The following is a 27,920-nucleotide window of genomic DNA, read 5'->3' on the forward strand; positions in this document are numbered from 1 at the left end:
TCCTGTTTAGAAACATGAGATAACACATAGAGAACATGTCTGTATGTTCGCACACATTCACATAGGTAGTGTATACAGGGCCAGATGGCGAACTTGAAGTACATTTCCGCTACTGTGGCATCATCATGCTCTTAGGCATCCAGTCTTAAACACTGAAGTCATTGTTTACGCCTCTGTCTCGGCATCCCCAAATCCATTTAGGCTTCTGAGTCTGTTTTCCACAAAGCCCATCTAACCCCCGAAGCCCTCTTTAGATCCTTATCACCTCCCTCTCAACTGCAGCCATGATTTCTCAGTGGTTTGCCTTGTTTCCACTCAGTGCCCTTGCATTGTCAGCAGTGAGGATTCAAAAACGGATTCAACCTTTAAATTTTATTTATGTAACATTTTATTATTTAACATTTCAAGCATAGGCGACAGTAGAGAGAATGGCATATAGACTGAACTTGTGATAGCTCCTTATTCCTTCAGAATGAAATCCGGACTCCAGACCACTGAGTGTGTTCATCAGAGCTCTCCACAGCCTGGTTCCAACTTGCTGGCCACCTTTGTCTTTACGGATAAGGCTCAGTTTAAGTACCAGCTCCTCAAGGAAGGCTTCCCTGCCGGGTTTCTTTTCCACTCTGACTCTCCCCGTTGTAGGTGTGCTCTTTCAGTATCCTACCCCTCATGTTTACTTGAAACAGGTATTTATTAAGCATACACTGTGTTTAGGCAATTGTTGGATTTCCTCCTGTTTCTCCTTCTTAAACTGAGGCCCCATGATGTTAGGAACCATGTTGTCTTCCTCTTTTGGTCTCCTCTTACATTTAGCACAGTGCCTTGCATACGGGGGAGGCTTTGAACTGAATAGGGAGCTCGACAGTTGACCTTCAGTCATTTTCAGCTGTATTATTACATAATAAAATTATGCATGTGAATACTTAGAATGTTTTTAAAATTAAAAAGATAACTTCTCTTTCTATTTTTAAAGTAAAATATATTGTTGAGGGTGTGAAAAATATAAAGACAAAGAAGAAAATTAAGGTGACCTTTGAAACCTAGATATGACAGCCAAAACATTTTTAACAGTTTGCATTGATGTATTCTGTTCACTTTGATCAGCTCTATTCCCATTCCTCTCTCTTTCTGTCATCTGTGTTCCCCTTTCCTACACCAGAAACCACTATCTTTTCATGTGGATTTTTGACAAACAGATTTAATTACATATTTCTGTGTACCAGATTATTCCAAAACATTTATTTTCTCACCGTTTCTGTGAGCCAAGAATTTGGGAGCAGCTTGGCTCGGTAGTTCTTGCTCTTGGTTTATCACGAGGTTGCAATTAAGATGTTAACTGAGGCTGCAGTCATCTGAAGGCATCTGCTTCCAAAATGGTGCACTCTCACTGGCTGTCACACTCTCACTGGCTGTCGTGGGCTGGGTGCGTCAGTTTACTGCTGTGTGTTCTTCCCCACGGGCCTGTGTGAGTGTCCTGATGACATAGCAGTTGTCATCTCCAGAGTGAGTGATCAAGAGTGAACAAGGTAGAGGTCACAGTGTCTTTTATGACCTAGCCTCCAAGTCCTTCTTAGCTGTTTCTGCAGTGTCCTTCTGTTGATACAGGTCAGCGCTGTTCACTGGGGGAAGAGCCTGCACAAGGCCGTGAATGCAAGGGGTGTGAGACCATCTTGGAGGCCAGCAGCAATTGTCTAGCCCAGCTCTGGAGCTGGAAACACAGAGGGGAAATGAAGAAGCCAGATAGCTTTTAGTTTTTTCCAAATTGAGATTGTGTAATGTAGTATTGATTTTGTTTGAAATGACAAAATACGGAAGATTTGAACTTATAAGGATACAGTCTTAAATCAAATTTTAGTAGTACCTTCACATATTAGCTTTCAGATTTTTTAATATACTCTGTTGTCTGAATAACTTCGAAGAATAAGGATAAATAATCATTTATTATTAATCTTTATTAATACTTATGTATAAGACAATGTGTTAATGTATTTTTGTGTGCACAGCTTTTACTCCTCACAATATTTACTCCTCACAATTATGATTTTGTAAATGAAAAATGAGATTTTAAATAAATAGCAGAGTAGGGTTAGACTTCAGATAATCTTACTTTAGAGCCAAACTCTTAAACACTGTGTCTATGAATCTCAATCTTTCAGTATCCTTAGAACACAAAGAATATATAACCATACCACCAATTTGGGGTAAATTAAGAAAAAATTATCACATGTAAAGTAATCAAAAAATAGTATTTTTAAAAGGAATGGTTATTATTTGTACTAAGTCAGATTGTAAAAGAGATGTTGTTTACTAGGTTCGCTGTAGGGCTCACGAGCTTGAACTATAGATCAGGTTACCCATATCGTATGTTTCTTTGCCTGCTTAATTTCTGCTAACTTAAAATTCTGAGTTTCTGAAATGGTAGCAAGCAATGGTTTGACCAAATAATGCTGGATATTCAAATTGAATGTGAAATTTCATGTTCCCAGAAATTACAACTAGTTTCTTAAAGTGTTCTCTTATACTCTCAGACTCTTGATGAACTTTGTCTCACTAAAATGCCAAAAGTGTGAGTATTTCAAATGTAGATATATTCCAAATTGAGGCAATGGCAAATGTAATATTAATTAATTTCCTGGTTATTTTTAGTGGGAAAGTCAGTCTTTCAGTGATCAACACTGTACACCATATTTGGCTTTTTCTTAAACTAAAAATTAAATTTATTGTGTTGTATCCTAAATCGGCATATTCATGCTGTTCAAGATTCTAACCGTATTCCTCAGATGTGCATACTACTTGAGCAAGTCTCTAGAAGTCATAGAAATGATCATTTCAGATGTTAATGTCTTGAAGAACTGTAAACACTTTTTACTGCAACAGATAGTTTATATTAAGGTAGAATATTCAATATATTTTATAATGTTTTCTTTGCATAGGAAGAAAAATGACTTTTCTGATCACGTTGAATCAAAATTGAGAGGTGTATTTTCTTTTTTAATGAAGGTACTAGGGATTGAACCAGAACCTCACGCATGCTAAGCACATGCTCTACCACTGAGCTGTTAGCCTCCCCCTGTTATTTTGTTTACCAGCTATGCACTGAATATTAAAGCAGCATGTAGATTAGGCGATCAATTGCAACTTCTTTTATAGCTTGATATTTGACAAATAAAGTGTTCTATCAGTACTGATCCCAACCCACCTTTTGCAGCTGATAGAGTAGTTCACAGTTTTTAATGTAGTTTCATTTCTACTGGAAGTAACTTTTCTGTAGCTTGGGATGTCCATGATAAATCAAACAAAATCATTGATCATTTCTCTCTCAAATAGGTTGTCTATAATGACATAATAAGAACTGATTGATTTTTTTTCACATTTGTGTTTTTTTCTAACTGTAAAACAAAAATACCTGCTAGTAGGCATGTTAATAGTGTTAACTCTTCTAATATGATGGCCAACTACATCATGTATTAAAAGAATTTTACGCCTTCTGCTTTCCCTTTAAACACATGTCATCAATTTTATGAATTTTTTAAAAAGCTTCTTGCTATAATATTTTTGTTATTAGTACAACTATGAATACTGCCTTTGTAGGTATAGACTTCTGTCTGGTTTTGGTGACAGAGTTCATCAATTTTACACTGAAGAGCATATTTTGCCCTTGCTTTTTAAAAACTTACCTGGTTTGCCAGAGAAGTACTATGTTTTGAAAATTATTAAAAAGCTCTAATGCTTGATGCCACTGTTTGAAAAAGGATTATACTGTGATCACTAGAGGGAACAGGATGATGGTTTATTCAAAAATAGTTTTCAGATTCATCAGGACACTTTCCATTTACACGTTTCTTCTCCAGGTACCTGTGCATGCACACCAGTACTTGCAGGTTTGCTTACCCGTCGTGCTGATTGACATTCCGTGTTCTATTGAAACCCTGTTCCATGAGTTCTGGCATTTCTGGAAGTATTTTCATCTCTACTTTTATGAGCTACAGTAACTTTTTATGAATTTGGTTTATACATTACAAAATAACAATGAAGTTTCTATGAAACATCATAATTGATCTTACCTCTCTAATTGATGATCATACCAGGCTGTCCGTGGAGCCCTTGATGGGGAACGCTGGCGGTATACAAACCAGGCTTTGACGGCATCGCGCTAAGCTGTGCCAGGAGCAGCTATTCAGATAGCCGGTCTGATTATTACTCAGAAAGTGACAAGTCTGACTGGTAAAAGGTAAAGGAGAGAGAAGAATGAAAGGAGCCTGATGGTGACTCTGAAAACTGTTGTCTTACCCACACCAGGCCAAGAAGTAGAGGAAAAGCAACAGAGCAAGGAGTAAGGAGAGACAACACGAGGTAAACTGCGTGCCAAGAATAGCTGAGAACACAGGATAAAGATGAACATTACAAGGGAGTGGAAAGAAACACCAAGTAGAACAGGTGTATGAGAACACGAGGACAGATCAGGTATTTACCACAGCAACCTCAAGCAGAGGACAGCTTGTCCTTCACTGAAGGTGCTGTCATCCGATGGGTGATTTACTGTCGTCCAGTGGTGAGCTCGCTTCCTCACTGGGTGTTAGACAGAGGCTTCCTTGTCATGGTGGCCACTTTAAGGAGGAACTCACAGTGTGGCAGGAAAAGGTGAGCAGGATGGAAGCTAGAGTCCTGTAGTCACCTAATTTTAGAAGTGGCCTCAGTCAGTTTTGCTGCATTCTATTTGTTAGAAGGAAGCACTTGACGAGGTCCAGCCCACGGCCAGGAAGGGCATTAGATAAGGACATGAGTGCCAGGGGATGGGATTGGGGGGGACATCTTTTCTAAGAAGCAGGCTGCCTACCACAATAAACATTTTCATAAATGAGCAAATGAATGAAGGAAAGAAGAGAAACTTAAGAAAAAAAGCTTGTACTAGTAAGTCTTCTATAAATACAGGTTACCAGAATGGAAGTTGAACCATAAAACAGAAAATAAATCTCTGGATAAGACTTGTTTTAGCTTAAAGTAGACATACTGATCAGTAAGTACACTGTATCAGTTCATCCATATCATAAGAGAAAGACTTAGAAAATATGAGTGCTGTTTCAGCAGACTCTGACTCAAATGACATCTTTGTAATACTGCCAATCTCTGTATTTAGAAAAGGTAGGGCATCTAAATTTGATGTGTTTCATTCATTGGTTCTCAGCTCTCCTGCACGTTGGAATTACCTTGGAAACTGAAAAACCAAACCAAAAAAGGATACATGGGCTCTATCCCAGGCTAAATAAATCAGAACTCCTAAAGGTGGGGCGCAGACGAGAATATAGCAACTTAGTAACTCCCCAGGTATTTCCAATCTGCAATCAGTGTTAGGACCCACTGATTTAAGTGATTCTTAATGGAAAGATTTTAGTATGCACCCTTTCTGTGGTTTAGTACAGATTCAAAGAGGAAATAATTTTATGAGCTGCTTTCTTTATTTGGCATATATTTATTGTGTCCAGTACGTGTATAGCACATGTGGGGGATAATAAAAGAAATATAAGTAGTTTCAAAGTGGGACTAGGTTACACTTCATGATATAGTTATATATGTATGAACTGCGATTCCCTAATACAGCCCACGTGCGCTGTAGGGTTTCATAGGGGAGAGATGTGTATATGCTAGAGTAGATAAAGGAGGCTGCTTGGAAAGGACGAGATCTGGGTGCATTAGGAAAGTGCAAGGTGAAATGCAGTAATTTGCTTCACATGACAGATCCAGATCCTGGGGTCCGATTTGGAAAACTCAGGACTTCCTTTGATGCTAAGGTGCAGCCAGGGTTGGAAAACTGCCATAGGATCACCTAAGATCCCTGGAAACTTTTGAGTAAGAGGGTTTGATACTCACCCATCCATTAAAAGTAAATTAGGTTGTTTTTGTGTTGTTTTTTTATGCCACTGGCACACGGCAAATAGCAGTGAACAAAATAAAACAGGACAAAGCCCCTGTCTGCACTTAGCTTGTGTTCCTTTCTGGTAGGGGAAGACAGGCAGTAACTAATAATGCATAGTGTGGTAGGTTGAAACAAAGGCTTTTTTTCTTTTTTGAAAATAGTTGTTTATTTATAAAGTTTATTTTTCATTGAAGTGTGGTTAATGTACAACAGTAAATAAGTTACAGACGCACAATATAGTGATTCATAGGCTTTAGAGATTATACTCCGTTTATAGTCATTACAAACTATGGGCTGTATTCCCCGTGTTGTGCAGTCCATCCTTGCAGCTTATTTTACACATAATACTTGGTGCCTGTTTGTACAGTGTCTGTGTTGCCCCTCACACCTTCCCTTCCCCCACTGGTAACCGCTGGTTTGTTTCTCTATATCTGTGAGTCTGGTCTTTTGGTGGTTGTTATATATTCACTAGTTTGTTGTATTTTTTAGATTCCACGTATAAGTGATATCATAAGTGTTTTTCTCTGTCTGAGTGGTTTCATTTAGCGTAATACACTCCAAGTCCATCCCTGCTGCAGCAAATGGTATTCCGGTGTGTGTGTGTGTGTGTGTGTGTGTGTGTGTGTGTGTGTGTGCGCGTACTACATCTTCTTTATCCATTCATCTGTTGACTGACATTTAGGTTATGGCAATTGTAAATAATGCTGCTATGAACATTGGGGTGGGTGTACCTTTCCAAATTATAGTGTTTTTGGTCTCTTTGGATATATAGCCAGGAGTGAAATTATTACTGGGTCATATGGTAGTTCTATTTTTAGTTTTAGAAGCATGCTTTGAAGACAGTAAAGACTAATGAGGGAGACAGAGTAACAGGCAAAGGGGAGTAGAGTTGGAGAGGAACGTGCTACTTTGTCAGGCTAGGAAAGACTTCCCTGACAATTGGTGTTTGAGCAGAGACATGGAAAAGGTGAGGGAGTGAGTAGGCAGAGGGGATAGCAGGAGACACTGTCAGGCAGGCGCAGGCCGGGGAGGCCGGATGCTGTAAAAGAAATAGCGCCCCAATTTTGTGTTAGTGTCTTAATCTCCAGTATGACGGCATATGGAGATAAGGCTTTTAGGAGGTAATACAAGTTAAATACGGCATGAGGTTGTGGTCTGAATGGGATAGGATTGGTGGCCTTCTAAGAAGAGGAACCAGAGGTCTCCCTGTTTATGTGAGGAACAGTCAGGTGGCCCTCTGCAAGCCAGGGGGAGAGCACTCACCAGAAGCTGAACCCTGCCAGACCTTCATGTTGGACTTCTGGTCTCCGGAACTGTGCGAAAATAACTTTCTGTTGTTGAAGCACCCAGTCTACAGTGTCTTGTTAGGACGGCCCACGCCAACTAAGACACCAGGAACAGAGGGCTCCAAGGGGGAGAGTGTAGACGATGTGGTGGGAAGAGAGATGACCCTGGGGAGGGCTGCTGACCAGAGCAGGAACTGTAGATTTTGTTCTCAACTGCCATGTACTCTAGTTGCCAGAGTGTAACTAGGGAGGGGGTTGGGTGAGGAGGAGGGGAACCCATTGAATTGGGTGATATAATTTGATTTACACATAAAAGATCAGGTGGCTGCTTTGTGGGAAAATAGTCTGTAGCCAAGAAGTTGAGGAATCAGGGACTTGAGTTATCCACATAACTATTACAAGGGGGTATCAGTGGGGGTGGCAAGAAATCACCTTCCCATTCTAGATATGTTTTGAAGAGTGGAAAGAAATTACTGATGAATTAGATGTGGATGTGAGAGAAAGTGGGGAATGAATATTGTGTCTAAGTGTTTGGTCAGAGCAACTGGAAAAATGGAGTGCTGTTTCCTGAGGAAGACTGTCAGATAATGGAGGAATGTGAGAAGGGAGCAGTCAAAACTGTAGTGTTGAACAGCCTAAGTTATTTTGAGCATTGCTACTAGACATCCAAGTAAAAATGTTAAGTAGGCAGTTGGTTATGTAAGTCTGGAGTTTAGAGATGTTGGGGCTGATGATATAGTATCATTGTACATAGATCAGTTGTTTTCAACTTTGGATGTCACTTTAGAATCAGCTTGGGAATTTTCAAAAAATTTCTAAACCTGGTTCCACCCCTATGTATTCTCATTTAATGTGGGAGTCAGACTCAGGCATTCCTGTTTTAATTTGATTAATGGTTAGGTTAAAAAAGTTTTTAAACAGCTTTTATTGAAGTATAATTGACATACAATGTACTGCACACAATTAAAGTGTACAATTTGATAAGTTTTGACATGTGAATACACCTGTGAAACCATTACCACAATTAAGATAGTGAGCGTATCCATCATCGCCAGAAATTTCTTTGTACCCCTTTTCAGTCCTTCCCTCCTGTGCCTGCCTCCTTCCCATCTTCAGTTGCTAGGCAACTACTGATCTGCTTTCTGCATAGATTAGTTTACATTTTCTAGAATTCTATGAATGGAATCATACATTATGTACTCTTTTGTGGCTTCTTTAAGCATAATTGTTTTGATATCCCTTTTGTTCCATCTATCAGTAGTTCATTCCAGAAAGTTGCTGGGTAGTGTTCCATTGTATGAATATCTTTCTTTATTCAGCTGTTCATAGACATTTGGGTTGTTTTCAGTTTTTATTACAAATAAAGCTGCTGTGAACATTCGTGTACAAGCCTTGTAGGGACATATGTTTCCTTCTCTGGATAAATATCTTAGAGTGGCATAGCTGGGTCATATGGATCACATTTTTTCATATATTTCAGCATGAGGGGTTTTGTGTGTGTGTTCTTGTATGTGTGTCCTTGAGGAAAACTTTTGTGCCCAGAAAAATTATTCAGAGACTACTTTCAGTATTAAAATTAATGTTCAATTTATTAGTTTCCATTTAAAAACTTAGTTTTCTCTTAAATGTTTTGTTCATTTTCAAATCCTTTTTCAATTTAAAAGATTTAACAAAATTTAACTTCTTTTTTCCTAGGCGTAGTTATTTTTAAACGCATCACAGGTTAATTCTAATGTGGAGTCAAGGCTGAGAACCATTGTACATTGTACATTTTACAGATGGTATTTAAAGCCAAGGACTGAATGAGGTCACCTAGGACACCTGTTTCTCACGCTTTTGCTTGGATAAGAATACCCATAGTTCTGGGGCAAGTTCTGAGAATTTGCATTTCTCTGCGGCTCTTAGGTGCCGATACCCTCAGTTGGGCTTCTCTGAGTAGCATCATCCTGGAGGATTAATGTAGATAGAAACCTAAAGCCGGAGTCCTGGCTCCTCCAAAGGTGGGATATTGGCAAGAGAGGAAGGAACCAGTAAAACAGACTGAAAGAGTAGCAGGTGAAGCAGGAGAAAAGCGGGAGTCTAGTGTTCTAGAGGCTTCTGAAGAAAGTTTTGCCAAAAGGAAAAAGAGTGATAAACTCAGTAAAACATGGCTTGAAAAGACCCAGTGAGATGAGAGCTACTGTTGACTAATGGATGTGGTCAAGTGATTGTTAATGATCTTGAAAGAAATACTTTTGGTAGACCGGTAGGGACAAAAGCCTGACTGCTGTGAGCCCATGAGAGAATGGAGGAGAGAAGTGTGGGGAGTGGGTATAGATAAATCATTTGGTGATTATAGTGGAAAAGAGAACAGAGAAATGGGGCAGTGGCTAGAGGGGGATGTGGAAGTAGGGATGGGTTTTCCTTTTTTTCTGGTTACGGCAAGAACTGTCATAATGTGTGTATGCTGACAGGAGTAACCTAGCAGAGAAGGAAATGTGCCTGCAGCAGGAGAGAAAAGGCCAGTAGCAGGGATGGTGTCCTGGAGCAGGGCTCCAGCGGACAGACAGACATGTGGCCTTAAGTAGGAGAGTGGAGAGGGAAATTAGAGTACATGGGCACACATGGGAGCATGTGGAAAATTTAATCAAATAGGTTCTGTTTCCTCTGAAATAAGAGTCTGTGTCACCCCATCATAAATAAACAAAATACAATAAAAGTTTTGTTCAATGCTCTATGCCTGGTGCTTGAAACAGTGATTAGAACATAATGAGTCCTTAATAAACATTTGTTAAATAAATGAATGTAAAGAGTGACCTTGGATTGGAGGGGAGAAGGCAAGGAATCAAGGAAAGTGGTGTGGAAGGCTGCTGTCTGTCGGGTAGGCTAAGTGGTGCTCGTGGGAATGGTAAGGGGGAGCCCTTCCAATAACACAGAAGAAACATCGAAAGGACTCGATTTCATTGGGCTAAGGGGAAGGAAAAGGTGAAGATGACCTGTTTTTTGCTCTGGGGCATGTAGGTAGTCTTTTAAGTTAAGTGAATTGTGATGTTGTTTAATGATTTGAGGGTTTTTTCAGAACACGCTAACCTAGTTTTTATAAGGCTGACGCAGTCATCTGTTTTGTCTGTACTTAACCAAGGACTGTCTCAGTAGCTGCCTAGGAATCAAGTCCCACCACTACCACCTCCCAAGAGTTTAGGGAAAATTGTATCCTGGGCCTCTGTGGAAATGTTTGGTGCTGAAAATTCAGTATGTATAGACAGTGGAGGAAAACTCATCAAAATACTCAGCATGAATCCTTGAAATGGTGAGGGACACTATTCCTTGCATTCTGTATGCAGACTTGGGCAAGTGACAGGGAAGAGGACATTGAACCTGAGGTGTAAGTTGAACTGGTATAGTGTGAAAACCTTGACTTAACGCTTTTCGAATCATTTCCTCCCCGGCCACGCCTCAGGGAAGGATGGGTGCCGAGCAGGTGGGGGCTCAGTGTCTCCACGTGAACCCCAGGAGAAGTTAGTTTGTTTTCAGTTTTATAGATGGAGGTTCCTTGTAGGACTTTGTTAGCGTGGTGATTCTACTGCAAAAACAGTAACAAAAAACACTTGACTCTCATTAGTATACGTAACATTTGAGGTTTGCTGGTGCGTAAAATAGTGCTGGCGTTAGGGTGGATGACTTCATTGTTTGAAGGTGAGGAAAACCTCTTAGAAAGGACTCTTTTATCCTTTGATTTTGTAATCAGTTGTTATGGAAAGCAGACAGACATTAAACCATTCCAGTTTCATGAAAAAGGAAGTAAGTGACTCAAAAGCAAGATGACACGAGCAGATTTTTCAAGAAAGTGAATCCTTGGAAGTTGGGACCTAGTTAAATCAGTGTTTACACAATTGATTAATAGTTGTATTTATGCATCATATTTAACTGTTACTTATAATGATTGTTATCTGATGTAAGATCCACTGCACAAAGTGTTTAGGATACAAAGATAGGCAAGGTATGATTTTTTCCCATGTAGGGGTTAGAGTCCAGTTAGTGGGGACATACAGGGAGAATGTAGAAGACCAGGATTCTGCAGAGCTGCTGCAGGGGTTCCACAAATATTTGGTAGACGTTTCTTTTTAAGGTACTAAATAACCAGTTATATAAATGTGCTCTACACACCAGATATTAACATGCACAGAAAGAAGACGACCACTGAAGTTCATCAATTTATTTTGCAGATTAATTCACTTTTTCTTTTAAAATTTCAAAATAAAGTAGCAAATCCTTTACTTGTATTGCTCAAAGACAGTGAAAAAAGACACATAGCCCTAGCAACATTTTTTAGTCATCAATTTCCCTCTCCCACCTCTGCCCTTATGCAGTAATTTTGTTCCCAAGCTACACTCCTCAAAACCTCTCCAACCCCCACAACAAATCTTTTAGCAGTTTCCTTCTATCTTCCTTTCCTTCCGATTCTTCATTGCAAAATCTCAGAAACTGATATGTCAGATAAGATCTACGTCAGACAGCCTGGGAAAGGAAGGTACACTGAGCCAGCCAGGTGGCAGAGCAGGCTCCTCGGAGAGCCTGGGGAGGACAAACCCAGGTACTTCACGTGGAGTAGCTGACATCCCTTCATGCTTCTTAACCTTGCGTGGGCTGCATGCTGCTAGAGCGCTCTGACCGTGAGTCTTCTAGTGACAGTGTCCCGGATGAGTTTTTCACATACTCAGGAATCATCACAAGAACAATACATTTTTAAGGACAAAAAGGAAATACGGTTTCTCACATGAATCGTCATACAAAAGAAAGGACTTTATCATGCAGTATTTTGGAACAGTGAACCAGAACCATCTTGTTTTGCTATAGGACATGTAATGGTATTCACTCACCAAAACTTACTCGATGTGATTCACAGGAGGACAGATTCTGAAGGGTGGGAATGTGTACCTAATCTAGAAATGACTGTGATAATTTTGGAGCAAAGAAAATGGCTGTCCTCCCTTCAAAAAATTATGAGCCATCAAGGTTTCCAAAGTAAAGTGTTTTGACAATGCAGGTGCAAGAAGTGGAAGTAAAGATAAGCCAAAGTCTGTTTAGAGATATATTTGAAATCAGGAATCAGTGTTTACAAGATAGAAATGTTCCCAGGATTAGGCCTAACAGCTGATGAGGAATTAGTTACATTAAAAAAACTTTGCCTATTTCAGGTCTATATACCTTCAGAGCCAAGTTATAATACGGAGTAAAAATTAGGGTTTACTATGTTTTAAAGTCTTACTCAAACTTTTTATACTCACTGTTCCTTTATTTCTTACTTCTGTAAATTATTTGTAAAATGACTTAAAAGCAGGGGAGTGGTCCATGATGGTGGCTACTTTTCCTGGTGTACTGAAGGTTTAGCCATGAGCTAAAGTTCTTTCCACCCTATTCGTAGTAGGTCCTCTGTTTTTTTTTTTTAAATCAGCATACCATTTTTTTCCTTCTTAGTGCTTTTGACAAAATTTATTTAGTTAGCTTACTTGTATGTGGCTTCTGTCTCATCCGCTAAGCAAACTCCATGAGGGCGCAGACTGGGTCTGTCTTGTTCATGGTGAATCGCACGTGTGTCACTTGTCAGACAGGGTGGCTGCTTATGTAAATCTTACTTGGTTAGAGCTTTTGTTAGCAGTGTATCAATAGACTCACAACAGGTTTGGATTTAGTTCAGCCATTTTTACTCATTGAGATGTACTATATGCTTCAATTTACTATATATTTTAGTGTCGTGAAGCAGATTACTTCTTTCTGAGCATACAATGTTGCCTCCTTTAGGAAAGAATCAGTAATTATTTTATCTTTTTTTTTCTTTTGCCTATGCAACTTGACAAGCTAAATTGTGATGAGGTTAATCAAGCTTAAAACATTTTTCTTATAATAGTTAACACATACAGTTTTTGTTGCAGGATGGCTGGGGAGGAGGGCAGATGCACAGTTAGAAACGGCATATATCAAGTCAACATTAACCAGCCTTTTACCCACATGAAAGGTCAGACAGCTCCCAAAAATACTTTGTTCTGATGAATGGTAGCTATCCATAAATGGCTGCTGAAATGTTCTTGTTTTTATGTTATAGGAAGTCAACAGACCTGCCAAACTTAGTCTGTTTGAACTATTTATGAAGGATACATAAGGACACACAGGGACCCCCAGATTTTGGAATGCCATATTTCACAAGTTACAGCTAATCGTGACATATGTGCATAAATTTAGATGACAGTGGAGTACAACTGGGGTATGTCTGGGCAGCCCTTACTTCACTAACTTGGATGACCTTTTGTCCTCCTTGTCACAGAATATTTAGTGCTATAGGTGTGTTGTCAAAACCGTGAATGATAAATCACTGAACATCAAAGGCATACCTAAATGAAAACAATTATGTTTCATGTATGACTAAAGCATGATGCTGTACACCAGAAATTGACACAGCATTGCAAACTGACTATACTTCAATAAAAATATATATACACAAAAAAGGCATACCTTATAAATAATGTACTGTCCCTTATATTCTAAGTTAACTATCTCCCAGCTCAAAATGTCCCTACTCTCCTCCAGACTCTCCTCATTAAGTAGAGGAGGGATCAAGCTAAACCTCTGTAAGATCCCTGGAGAAAGGAGGGCTTTCTTTTCAATCGAGCGCGGTGAAGATGAGTCACTTAGGTAGAGTGAAAAGATCATCATAAGCTGTGGTCCTCCCCACCTTCAGGGAAGTACCTTTAAAACTCACTCAGACCCCTAGAGAGCAGCAGAGAACTTCATGTTCAGTAATTAAGCTCAGGTACATGTGAGCTTATGTGTACATACATTTGTACTTTGTGTATCTTGTCTCCCAAAGTTGTACCAGATCAAATAATCCTAGAACTGAGGAGCAAAGTCATAATCTTAAGTGAAAATAAACCATCTAATTAAGATAAGAATAGAAGAATGAATTAGTACACATTTAGGAAAATCTAGGATAAAAAGAGAGGGAAAGATTTAACTACTGAAGAACAAAAATAAATAACATTTTTCTTAAGGCAGAAAAGAACCACTATAGAAAACCTGTTGCTGATTAAAAACTAACAAAATCAGCAACAAACAATGGTACGGAAATTACATAGTTGCTTGTCAGAACACTAGTCCCACATTTCCACTTGCCCTAAGGACACCTTTGCTTATATTTTATAAAATCTACAAACCCAGCATGACCAGCACCATCATTTCTAGTTTGATGTGGTGGTCTTCCAGCTTGTCTCCTGATTTCCAGTCTCTCATCTGGCGCATCCAACTAATTGTTATTTCTGTGTAATTTTTACCTTTTTACCTTGTAGGAGAGTATGCCTTTATTAAAATACTCAATAAAGAGTATTTTATTCTTACCACTGAGAATTTATTCTTACCACTTAGAAGAACTCTAGATACATAACTTGCTTAAAAATGTTAAGTTATTTAACTCTACCCCATGGTTTTATGAAGCAAATCATGCTCTACTGATAGGGTTTCGTTTTCAGATTGATGGGCCATATAAACAGTGATAATGAATCCAAGAGGATTCTAGAGAGAGAAAACTTGTTAAATATGAAAAAGACTTTGGGAGCAATTGTACTGTAGGATGCATGAAGCTGGGGGATTAGGGTTATCCTTTGCGCACATAAAAGCCGGAGTGAGGTACTCAGGAGCTGTGTCATGTGATCAGTGGGTTCCAACTTGGAGACAAGCGCTGGGGGGGTAGGGGAGTGACTGATAATGTTATAAAAACTCTTACTGTTTTAATGTTATAAAAACTAATCACAACATAATAGTTAAATTCCTGAAAATCTTCATGATCAAAGATTTCATGATTGAGATATTTACACATTATGGGAAAAACAGTATTGGGTACTGAGATCATTAATGAATCCAGAAAAACCTAGAGTAACATTCAGTTTTACTTAAAGGCACCACTAAAGAGAATATAAATAAATTACATATCTTACGTTAGTAATGATGGCTTCTAAGTAACTCAATTTATTGATCAGTGAAACTTCTGGATTTCTACTCTAGAATGTAAATTTATTTTAATATTTACAATTTTATTATAATTCACTTTAATTGGCACTTTTGTAAATTCATTTTGCATTAAATTTTGGGATGAAGGGAGCAACAGTACAAGACATAATAAAAGAAGTTGTCAAACCTTCATTTGTTATTGCAAGAAGAGATTCGGAGCCCCATAATTCCTTGAGAGACAAATGACGACTGCATCTCGATTGCATCGTATACCTTGGAGTGACTCTCAGTTTTGGGTGACTCACTGTCTACTAGGCCCTAGTCGAAACACATCTTTTCTCACTTTACCACACCTCTGAGCTGTCTTTCTCCTTCCATATTCCAGCAAAATTAAAAGAGAAATTAATTCTTGCTTCTCTTGCTTTTCACTGTTTGTTTACTTCTGTGCAATGAGTGGTTGATCCTGGCCAGTGAGTAAGCTTGGAGACAGTATTCCTTTTCTTTTCTTTTTAATTGAATTATTGTTGATTTACAATGTTGTGTTAGTTTCAGGTATTCCAGCAGATATATACAGACATACATGTATCTATTCCTTGTCAGATTCTTTTCCATTATAGATTATTACACAGTATTCCTCTTCTTAAAAAACATCTTCCTTCTTCATTAAACCTTACTTTACCATTCATTCACTTTTCAACAAGTATTAAGTATCTGGTATTCTTTCAGTACTGTTCTAGGTACGAGTTATTCAGTGGTGTATAAAACTGATATGAGCCCTTTCCTTGTGGAGTTTCTGTCCAAAAAGAGGAAACACACAGTAAAATTAAAATTGCTGCTTCTTTTCTTAACACTCCCTGTGTTCCTTACTTTATTTTTTTCCAGAGCATTTATCAACATCTAAGACTTTTTTTTGTTTGTTTAATTTCATCCACAGCATGTTGGTTACATGAGACAAGAATTTCTGTATGTTTTTGCTAAAGGAATATTTGTTGGTTGAGAAGTGAGAAAGGCACATCTAATTAGTCACCGTATGCCTGTGATTCTGCTTCTTCAGCCTGTCTTTAAATAACCCCACTGCTGTTTTCTTTTAGTTCAAGCCATTTTAATTTTTGCTAGATCTTATTAAAATAACATTTCCCTCCAGATTGCTGCCAGTAATCTTTGTAAGATTCAAGTTTGAATTTCTTCAGTGCTCTCCCATCTTTAAAGGGTAAATCAGACTCCTTCAGCTTTTCATTATCGGGTTCCTTCCTGTCTGTCCAGCCTTGGTTTTTTTCCTTCTCTGCCGCTCCCCGCTTGCCATCTCAAACTCTATGCCATAGTAGTAACAAGATATTGCTCTTCTTCAGGCTTCTTTGCTAAGTGTAGTGGCTAGCCCGGAGGCATCAGCATAACCTGGAGCGATGTAGAAATGCAGATTCTGGGCACTAGCCTGAGGCCTGCTGAGTCAGAACGCTGGGAGCAGGGCTAAGCAAGCAAATAAGCAAGTCTTCCCTGTGATCCTGGTGTCCTTAAGTTTGAGAACCACTGCTTTAATCCTTTTTTTTTGTTTATTTTAGTTTATTTCTTTAACAACTTCAGCCATTAATTACCATGCTTTCAGTATCACTTTCATTTATGTAACTCTTACTAATCTGCATCATTAACCCTGCTGTCCGTGTCAGTCCTGCTTTTTAAATTGTGTGTTGGATGTCTTTCCTGGAAATCAGACTCTGTAGGCTCTAAAAAAATTCACTATCCTATCAGTTGAGATCTGTTTTATATAATGTGTTTCCTATTTCCTCCTTCAAAGGATTTCCTCCTTGCAGCTTTGAATCATAGATTGTGCAGTATTTTCTCTTTGGTTTCTCTTTTGTCTTACTCGAGAGGAGAAAAAAAAATTTTTTTTTAATAACTCTACTGACCAAAACAGGGTCAGGATTTTCCAGGCAATAGGTTATTGTTGTTTGTAGACCATCTGTTAAACTGTATTTTTATCTTATTCTCCCTTGCTTTTCCCCTCCCACTTGTTTTGCATCCTCAGTTTTTCTTGCTATCATTTTAAGAATTTACAGACTTAAAATACTTTGAATCTTGACTTCAGCTGCCCAAGTTCTGCTGTAAAGCTGGAGGGGTCCTGGACCCTGGACCAGTAGTGACAGCTTGTACCAGCCCCAGAGGGTGAAGCCAGGCAGCACCTCAGACATCTCGGTGCAGTTCTGCAGTAGGTTCCCAATAAATATTTTTTGAATGAGTGAGTAAATAGGCAAGTCTCAAAGGACTGAGCAGAGGTCCAGGGTCAAAAAAGCGTAGTAAAACTGTGGCTGGTTACATAAGGAACCTCAAGGATTTGAACAATAAGGAGTGAGAAATTTTGACACTCATATTTATTAAATGAATAAATCAAAGATTTTAAAGGAAGGAACAAAGAGCCATTGTCACAGATGGTGAGATATTTCCTTCTCTGAGGGAGGAGGGATAAATTTAAATGTTACTTCAGTGTAAATTTTCAAGTTTAATTTAAAAACTTCATGCTTATAAGTGTGCTTCCCCATGAGCACAGTTTGATATACATTTTTAATAATTTTCATGTCGATTTATGTAACAGTTACATTTTAATGGTTTGACTGTATCTCTTGGACTATAACTGTTATTATAGTTCTATTTTTGTTAGATAGGAAGACAATAATGTATGTGTTAAATCACACCCCTGAATTACCTTACATTTGAGAAATTTTTATGTGCAGAAATCATATGTCTAGTTCATAATTTGAGCTATTCTCTCATAAAGAACATATATTCTTAAATTATAGTAATAAAAACAACTTTCTTTTTAACATGCACACAGGAAGCCTCGACCTGTCTCCCAGTTGGTTGCACAGCAGGTTACGCAGCAGTTTGTGCCCCCTACACAGTCAAAGAAAGAGAAAAAAGATAAAGTAGAAAAAGAAAAAAGTGAAAAGGAAACAACTAGCAAAAAGAACAGTCATAAGAAAACCAGGTAAATCTGAAGAGTGTTGTGCCTGCACTTTTGGAATAAAAAAATTAACCATTTAATATTGTCTTTAAACATTGATATATAAAGTAGTATATAAAGCAGAAATAGCAGATTTCATCTCCTTTACTGTAAGGTATCATGAAAGTGTTTTTCTGAGTTGAAGCTATATTAGGAATTAAACACAAAGGCCACAAATATAAGTTTAAATGTGAGGATGCTTGCTTGCTTGCTTTTGTTTTTTTTAACTAGATTAAAAGACATTTGTGTTTGAACTATTTCTTTTTAACTCAGAGTGAAAAGCTCAGAGTGATTTTCACACTACTGAACAGGTATTTGCATGAGCTTTTTTTGACCTATCAAAATGGTCCTGGTTCCGGGCAGATCAGACAGTCGTGATGCCCTTATCATAAGTGCACATCAATGGAGTCACAGCCCTGCATATAACTCAGCCTTAGCTGTTACCAGCTGCTTCTGTGGGCAGCTATGTCACTGCTGTTTTGAAGCATTTGTTTTAATACAATTGGTAAGCTGCCTACAAAATTATGATAAAGCTACAAAAGCACAATTAGGAGGTCATCACTCCCAGTTTTTTTTTGCCATGGTGAGAAAGATGCATGAATGACTGGTTTGATTAATGTTGATGATTTCAAACATTTAATCATATTTTTGTGGCTAGTTACACATGAATAGAGAGCTTTGAAGATAGATGTCTTCATTTTGCCATTTTTACCTAATTCATTATGCATTTCATGTTCAGAAAGTGGGTAGAGAGAAAAGCTAGCTTAAATTTTTATCGTCTTCTGTGTTTAGGCCAAGATTGAAAAATGTGGATCGGAGTAGTGCTCAACACTTGGAAGTTACCGTTGGAGACCTGACAGTCATTATTACAGACTTTAAGGAGAAAACCAAGTCACCGCCTGCATGTAGTGCTGCTTCTGCAGACCAGCACAGTCAGAGTGGCTCCAGCTCTGACAACACAGAGCGGGGCATGTCCAGGTCATCTTCCCCCAGAGGAGAAGCCTCATCACTGAATGGAGAATCTCATTAAAGTTTATTTTCTCCAGTTTCTTAGTCACTTGTCATACCATGCAAATACACAGATTATGCCAACAAGTACCACATTTTCATGACAAACATACTCGTGCACAATCCATAATTTGCGTTTTACATAGAAATTTGTTAGAATTTGTTAGATTTTATTGCAATCTATGCCTACCAAACGTTTCCGGACTTAACATTTTGGTCTCCACCGTTAAAGGTGCCATGAAAATGTGGTTGAATTATTCATTATGCAGTGTTATTGGTAAGTCTATTTTCACTTTTAGTTTAGTGAATTCTAACACATAATTCTTGAAATCTCTACTATTGGCATGTAACGAATTTAAATTTTTATAACATAGTGCAAGCTGCCTAAATATGTATTATTTGAGAGTTGTGAAACAATAGCTATATGTATACAAGTCAGAGATCAGCCTGATCAACTACGGCTGCGACAGGATTTTTTTGATGCTCGTCCTCTTAAATACACCTGCTGGTACTTGGTGTGGTCAAATAGGAAAATTGTTATTAAATAAAGAATTTGTATGAACCGTTGCCAATGCTTTTGACATGTTTTACTAAATTATTGTTCCTGAATTACGTTTTTGGTTTTATCTCTTCTTTCAGGGTTTTTTTTTTTTTTTTTTTTTTTTTTTTTGCCTATCTTTCAAAATATTCATTTATTGTAATGTTTACTAGCGAACTAGTAAACAATAAAACTGATTATTTAGTTTTCTAATTCAAGTTTAGTGCTATTGTCATTGAACACTGGTATTTTCTGTATTATATAGAACATTAAAATTCAAGTAATTATAAATATTTGGCAAAAACAGAAGAGAAAAGAAACCTGCCGCATTTTAAAAGCTGCAACTTTGGAAAAGCTTTAACTTAATAGTTTTATCGCTATTTCCTTGTCCCAGACTTATCCAGGGTCATAGAAGCATGTATCTAATTAATACAGAAATGGGAACTATTGCACAGAACTGGGAAATAACTAATCCTAAATCAGTTTAATTGGCCTCTTATTAAATATAACAATTCTTACAAAAATCATAGTGCCCTATTTTCAGAAACAATTGCCAGTTTATGCATTTATCAATATTCTGAAATTTTAAAAGTATTTACAGCCCCCACTTACTATTATGTAAAATTACCAATAAAATATTTTTATGACTACAGATGTTGCATTTTTGTTTACAACTAGTAAAGGTGTTTTATGTTGTATTTAAAAATCCAAGTTAGAAACCACACAGTACTTCTTAAATTCTCCTGGGGTCTCCTGCTTTCTCTTAGCCATTTGCTTAATATATATTCACCTATGGGAGACTGCTGAGCTATAAATGAACTTTAAATCGTAACTTGAATGCAAAATATCACATAAAAACATCATGATAGCATTTGAAGAGAGAAAGAAAACTGTAGACCCTGACAGTTGTGATATTTGGTGGTTTCACGTGGTAATGTAATTTTCTGTTTAACTGCAGTACTTTTTAAGGCACAATGGTACTGTCTTTTTTGTAAGATGCAAGTTGTGAAATACAGTTAATTGCATACAGTAAAAGTCTGTGATTAAAACATTTATATACCTCATTCTTTAGTGTTGTTAAATGAAAATTTATTTGTTTTGAAGATACTCTCAGTGGAACCCCAAACCATTGGTATGTTCTTTCAAAATATGAATTTTTTTGTCTTACTCTTTTTCACATGTTTCAAATGTTTATATATATGTTCATTTTTAGTCATAGTAAAATTACAAGTATAACTGTAATAGGAAAGAAATTCTAATATATAAGTCAAAACCACTCTTTGGAGGTACTGGGTCTTCTGATGATGACCAGATACTTTCAGGATGTGTTTTAAAAGGACCACAGGAGAGAAAATCTGACAGAAGATGGGAATTTACCTGATCGGGCCATAGTCCTCTTTCTGTGTAGGTGGGGAGACAGTATAGCATGGAAATTAAAAGTGCTCACTGGTGTCTGGCATTTGAATCCCTGTTGTAGAACCTAAGTGGGCCTGAGTGAATCACTCAGGGTCACTTCCCATCTATTAAACAGGGATAATGATAATCATATCTAACTCATAGGGTTGCGGGGAGGATTAAATGTCAATCCATGTAAAATTCCTACAGTTACCTGACACATACGCAGTGCTTAGTAAATATCTTTATAGGTAAAATCCCATTACAAAAACATAAAATCATTTCCATGCCCTCTTGGATGATCAAAAGGAATTGCGTTACACTGAATTTTCTACATCAGATGTTTGCTCTGATCCCAGACCAGCCATCTTCCTGTAATTAAGGAACCTGATGGTATGCATTATGAGACAGGAGAAATGAGCTGAGTTGGCTGCTTTGAAATTTTGTTTTCCTTTCATCAGTCACAATTATCTTTACTTGCATTCATTTCACCCTACCTCAAATACATTTCCAAACCAGGAAACAGACCCAACTCCCGTAAATACACCTAATGTTAAAATATGCAGAAAGATTCAGAGCCTGGGCTTAAAGTACGTTTTTAGCTCTGTTTCATCAGTTTACCCTGTTTTTTAACAGTGGGTTCTTTTAGTCAAATTCTGCTCAAAAAGAATTTGGATGTTTTTCAGAGTTTGTTACCTTATTTTGATATAAGTAAGAGTGAAAAATATAATTTGAGGCATACAAGAATACATGTTCTTAAAACTTTGTATTACACGATAGAAATAGTTGACTTAATAACTTAAAGGTTTTATTTTTATTAAATGCTTTCCAAAAATTATAGTGATATAGCAGATAAAGTGAAAACATTTAAAAGGAAGGAAAATCTCAGCTTTTCTAAGTTGATAACATATTTATTGCCTTCCTTTTAGACAAAAATCCTTATTGCCTGGAAAGAATGTAGTTTCTTCATATTATATGCATTCATGCTAAGTGGTCTAGAATAGTTTCCACTGAAACCCTTATCTTACTTCATTTCTTGGTCTGCAAAATCTCTTTTCCAGAATCTTTTAAAGACCTGGGCCATTGATAGAAATTTCTGTACTGTATTTTGAAACCTAAGTGAAAACAGAAAAGTGAGTGTGTGTGTAAGAAGTATTACTTCGACTTATTAGCACTGGCCCACCTCTTCAACCGCTGGCACCTCCAGTTGTCTGAAACAACCAAAATTAGAAAAATTGAAGTGTAGAAGTCATCAGTGACAAAACTAGTTGGGCAGGATCAAGAGACAACGGAGGTTACTAAGTACAGGATGTGACTGATCATTTTGTGAAGGCAGAAGGAAAAGACCGCCTCCCTGGGTATTGAGGGTGATGAAAAGTGAGCGCCCATAATAGCAAAGGCAAGGAGGGATAAAAATGGAGCAAAATGTGGGAGGAGGCAGGGGAAACAAAGCAAAAATACTGGCAGAAATTAGAAAGCCGGGGATTGGGATACAATCTGGATGACAGTAGAAAATCTACTAAGGAGGGGGAGAAAACAAGTAGAACATATAATACTGTCTCTCGAGAGTTTTTAAAACAAGCTACGATGAGTCCACAATGTCTCAGTCATTAAGGTTTCAGTCGTGGTTAGCAGACGGCTAAGGCAGCTGTATGTGTAACAGCTGTAGAGCAACTTTCTTCAAAACCAGTTCATTTTAAGAAGTTGTCAGATTTACCTGGAATTATATGAACACTTTACCTTCCTGAATGCACATCCCCGCTATCCCAGTAAATGTCATGCTTTCAGTGTGGCTTTGTAAGCAGCCCGTGCAGAGACTCCTGCCTTTATGGAATGGGCCAGTTCTGGAGCGTATGAAATGCCATGATAAGACCAGGTACTTCCATAGAAAAATTAGGTAGAGCTCTGAAAACTTTCAGTTCTCTGATACGTTTCGTGTTCTGAATTGTTTCGGGGTGGTGGTTTCTCTCCCTGCCCCGTCATCAGTAGGAGCTGTATACTGTACTAATGATTTTACTGCCGTAATGCTTTTCAGTAATTCCTCATCTAGATTTTCTTTACGTCAGTATTCAAGTCCGTGAACATTTACAGAACATGTTTTGCGTGATAGGCACTGGTCTTCGGGGCTGGTTATAAAGAGGACAAAGATGTGGAGATCATATCTTGGAGGAGAGATTTGTAAATAAATAATTGTAAAGCAATTACTGCAAGAATTAATAAAAACAGAGCTGGAAAGGGTATAGCTCAGTGGTAGAGCATGTGCTTAGCATGCACGAGGTCCTGGGTTCAATCCCCAGTACCTCCACTACAAAATAAATAAACCTAATACCCCCCTACTCAAAAAAAGAAACATACAGAGAATTAACAGAGAAGAGGCAGGGCTTGGCACGCCTCCCTTTTTTTTTTTTTTTTTTTTCCTTTTTTCCCCCTAGTAAATTCAGCTTGGCCTGAGTATCCACCCTAAGTCCCCACTAAAGATGTTAGGATCTCATTCTGATAGTTACAGCTGATGATAAGTGTCACCAGTAGCTTTAGCTAGCTACCATTTCATTACTCCAGCTTGAATTTTCGAAAATTTAAGACTTTTAAGTCATGTAATGTGAGATGATCATTTTTTGATACTAATTTTTAAAAATCAATAAGACAGCTGAATAAGGTTTGCTATTGTCTTTCAGTGAGGATACTGAGAAAACTTTATGTCACTCAGAATCCAAATGAGAAATTTTATTCAGGAATAAATAAAGCTTCAGGAAAAGCTTTACTTCACCTGAGAAATCAATTTACCTTTTTCTTAGGAACAATGCAAATCATTGATCACCCTCAGGTTTTGCTTTAGTTGTAAGAAATCTCAGACTATTACTTGTAATAATTATGCAGAACCCAATCACCTATATTCTAACTTATTCTTGATCTAGCTCTATTCTGCTAGATTCCAATTTTTGTCTACTTACCATTCCCCTTGTGTTCTTATAAAGTTCCTCAAATCTCTTTGTAAATAAGGCTAAACAGTAATACTTCAAAAAAACTGCTTTATTTTAGGTATGAAGATAAGCCCCAGTGTGAACTTTTGGGGGCAAATCCAGTTAAATGATCTAACTGGAATTCCTGAGGAGTGGAAATAATACACGCGTTTGGCCGGTTTTGAATTACATCTAGGTTTAGATCTGCTGACTTGCCTGGAAGTAGAGAATGTGGATAAAAGGTACCATCTCATATTCAAATGTTCATTAACTTCTACAAGAGAATTCAGAAACTAAACTGGGTACCAAGATTTATTAATTTAGACTTTTTCATGTGTATTATTTTCACTGTCCTCTTAATTCATAATAATAGCGATGATAAAATTAGCCTGTGTTTACTCTTGGGTCGGCAAGATTGAGAAGAGTTGGGATATCACATAAAACCAGTTTGGGAGAAGAAAACTGTTGACAAAATAGAAGTGAAAGCATTAAAAAGGAAAGTAGGCAATTTTCAGAAGTAAAGAGCACGGTGATCTGGCCTTAGGCCCAAGAGGTAGTTTTTGATCTTTAATAAGAGAAAATATAAAAACCTATGATGTGCCCACTATAGGAGAAGGTAAATAAAGGGACACTTTAACTTAATTAGAAAGACACAGATAATCTTTTTTACTTTATTAAAAATAAACTATAGAAATATTTTTTTTAAATCAAACATAACATATGGGACTGTTTAGGATGTAATTATATAGAAAGGAAATGGATAACACAAATTCTGACTTTGTTTTTCCACTAAGCACTGTACTTCTGAAGTGTGATGGTACCAGAATTCTTAATTATTTTCATCTTTTAATTGTGAGCAATCTGGGTCCAGAGATTTATCTGTTACTCGATGTTGTTATAATCATGACCTTGACTGATGGCAGGTTTTGGAGAACTTGGGTATATATGTTTTAGTTCTAATTTTCTCCATGACTAAATTTCCTTGCAAATCTGGCTTTTAATTTTACTGACAGTATTTTGCCGGGGGGGGGGGTAGGGGGGATTAGGTTTATTTATTTATTACTGTTATTTTTTATTTAACTGACGTATGGGGGATCGAACCTATGACCTCATGCATGCGAGGAGTGTGCTCTACCACTGAGCTATACCTTCCCCCCACTGACAGTAATTTTTTAAATAATAGATTACAATCTGTTGTATTAATGGGAATAAAATGTTCCTGAAGCTAGAACCTGGGAGAAATACAAGGATGGTCCACAGGATATTCCTTCCTCCTCCCTCCCCATGCTGCCTCTCCATACTCTCCCTCCTTTGTGGATGGAAATGCCAGCTGAATTCTGGGATCATACAGGAGTTAAGGTGTCCCCATTTATTACTTTTCCACTGCCACTTTGTCTAATCTTATGGACTGTAGTTGACTTTTCTGAGAATGAAGAAAATCACTTTACTCTTTTATCCTCCCCTACATTTACTAGTCTGAATGAAAACTTAAAATGAAGTACTTTTTGCTACAGCTGACAGCATAATTTTCCAACTTTTTCCTCCAGCCCAACAAGGTCCTTAGGAAATGGACTGTGGAAAAAGGAGAAATTTCACTGTAGGTCAACTGGAGGAAAGATTTTCACTTTTAGTCTGTTTCTGATTTTTTGTGCTCTGCAGCTAATCTGACTTGTATTTCTCTGATTGTAAATTTCATTTGCTTTAATCCCCAAGACCAGTCTAAGAGATTTTCATATAGCATTGATGATTTTTTCTTTCTGCTTTTACTTTTAATTTGCATCACTCAGTTTAGCATTTATTTGTTGATATTAAGCTAGCATGGTATAAGAGAAAAAACAAACATGCACATGCACTTTGAATCCTCAAAGATTTCCATTTGAATTGTGGACCTTCATTACTAGCCACGTGGTTAGCAAACGTCTCTGAATTTCAGGTTCCCTTTTTAAAAAGAATAAAACATCTACTTTGTATAATTGTTATAAAGATTAAATTAGATTATGCAAAGATCTTTATAAAGTGGAAGTTATATTTAAAAAAAAGTCTTGAACTTTACTCTGAAAAGGTTTAGAATTTACCTTTTCCCTCATAGGATGTCTTGTGGCTTTTTGTTGTTGTTGTTGTTGTTTGTTTTTAAAGAAGTGCTAAAAGGTAGAAGTGGGAAGAAAATTCTGAGCAGGACCTAAATTTGCTCTAGAGTGAGTTGGAAAAGATGTAAAAAATAAACACTCCTTAATTCAATGTCTGTTACATATCCAACATGTACTAGGAGCGATATGAAAAATCAAAGTCAGTCCTTTGAATATGACTGTTAAGAATTGGATTATCTTGTATCTGAGAGTTTTCCAGATCATGGAGGAGGTCTCTATCTCCATGATTTAAACAACAACAAAATATTACTAACTTTATGTTTCTTTTCGTCTATCAAAATTTATCTTTTTGACAGGTTGAAGGGAAGCTCAACATTGATTAAAAATTTGGATATAGCCAAACTATCATTAGAGAATTAAGAGGGTGGTCTAGAGATGAAAAAATTGATTTAAGAATATGTACATACACAGTAGATGAAAGAAAAGCCTGACCATTATTACATAAAAATATTTTAAATCATTTTCAATAATGATATTTTAGGAATATCAAAATGTAATATGCGAATCCTGGAAGTGATCAGAAGGGTATGCACACCTCTCCTTATAGTCCAAGACAACAGTTCGAACAGCGTGTGGGTAATACAAAAATCCTTTCTATTTGGGGAATGCTTTATATACTTTTTCAACAGAATTTCCTTTTTAATTACAGGATTAAAAGGAACCTAAAGGGATGATATGGTCCAGAACCCTGATGTCAAGTAAATGGATGATTATTCTTCTGGACGTGCTCTTCCCATATATTATTGCAGAAACGAAAGCTGCCATTCCAGGATTTAACAATCTGTGGGTCCTTAAGTTATTCTTTATTTTCATTACATTTAGTTCGTTGAAATAGAAACAATTGTAGTTAGCATCGCTTTAAAGTAAACATGTATTTGAGTACGAGCTCTTACTCCAGTTTCTTGGTACCATGTCCTTTGGTTTTCGCTCTCAAAATCTATTTTCCACTCTTACAAACGCTTTTATTTTCCATCTTTGTACCTCATTAAGTTTATTTCTTTAAGAACTGTAGTAGTGGAAGGATTAAGTTCATATTGCCATTCTTTTTACTTGCCTGTCTCCCCTTTGAGGACAGTACAGTCTAGCCCCTTCTCTGGCATGTAGAATATATTCAATAAATGTTTATTGAATGAATAAGTGTATGTTTTCATTCTATTCACACATCTTGATAGCATGCTAATTTTCTTTTCTTTCTTTCTTTTTTTTTTTTTTTTGGTCAGGTAAGGCAAGAAATTTAATCTGCATAGGGGAGAAACTGAGGCTTAGATTCGATTCATGACTTGCCCGTGGTCCAGTTACACCGCATTCCCCCACCTTGTTTCTCGTGGCAAACTCTTCAAAGTTCGCAGTGCAATTTGAACAGTTTAACATGTTTTCTCTCCATGAAATATGTGTGCGTGTGCGTGTGCGTGTGCGTGTGTGTTTAAAGCCTCCTTCCTCTCACTTTTTCGCCCTGTGGCTGCTTTCTGGCTCCTATCTCAGTCTATCCCAGCCTCCACACCGCACCCAGAATCTGCTCTCCAAACGGCAGATGTGATCAGGTTACTTCCTAATTTAAAACCCCTTCGGTGGGTGGTTCACCGTTGTCTGCCTGATGAAGTTCACACTCCTTGGTGCACTAAGAAGGCATTCAGGTATCTGGCCCCTTCAACCTCTCGCCTTATGGCCCATCATCCTCTCTTGCATTCACTTAACGGGTG

At 37.5% G+C, this 27,920-nt stretch overlaps 1 protein-coding gene across 3 annotated transcripts in view; it reads left to right on the plus strand.

The window, feature by feature from the left end:
- Positions 1–20,370, plus strand: part of YAF2 (YY1 associated factor 2) — a 67,154-nt gene extending 46,784 nt beyond the window's left edge. For 2 of the 3 annotated variants that reach the window (XM_074375018.1, XM_074375017.1), the window contains 2 exons: positions 18,005–18,157; positions 18,965–20,370. In XM_074375018.1, the coding sequence (XP_074231119.1) occupies positions 18,005–18,157; positions 18,965–19,202 (391 nt within the window). In that variant the 3' untranslated portion in view covers positions 19,203–20,370. Of the gene's footprint in view, positions 1–18,004; positions 18,158–18,964 lie in introns of those variants that run through there. The other variant, XR_012510631.1, reaches the window with a different exon arrangement.
- The last annotated feature ends 7,550 nt before the right edge of the window (positions 20,371–27,920 follow it).

The sequence above is a fragment of the Camelus bactrianus genome, chromosome 12, assembly GCF_048773025.1.
Source record: "Camelus bactrianus isolate YW-2024 breed Bactrian camel chromosome 12, ASM4877302v1, whole genome shotgun sequence".
NCBI lineage: Eukaryota > Metazoa > Chordata > Mammalia > Artiodactyla > Camelidae > Camelus > Camelus bactrianus.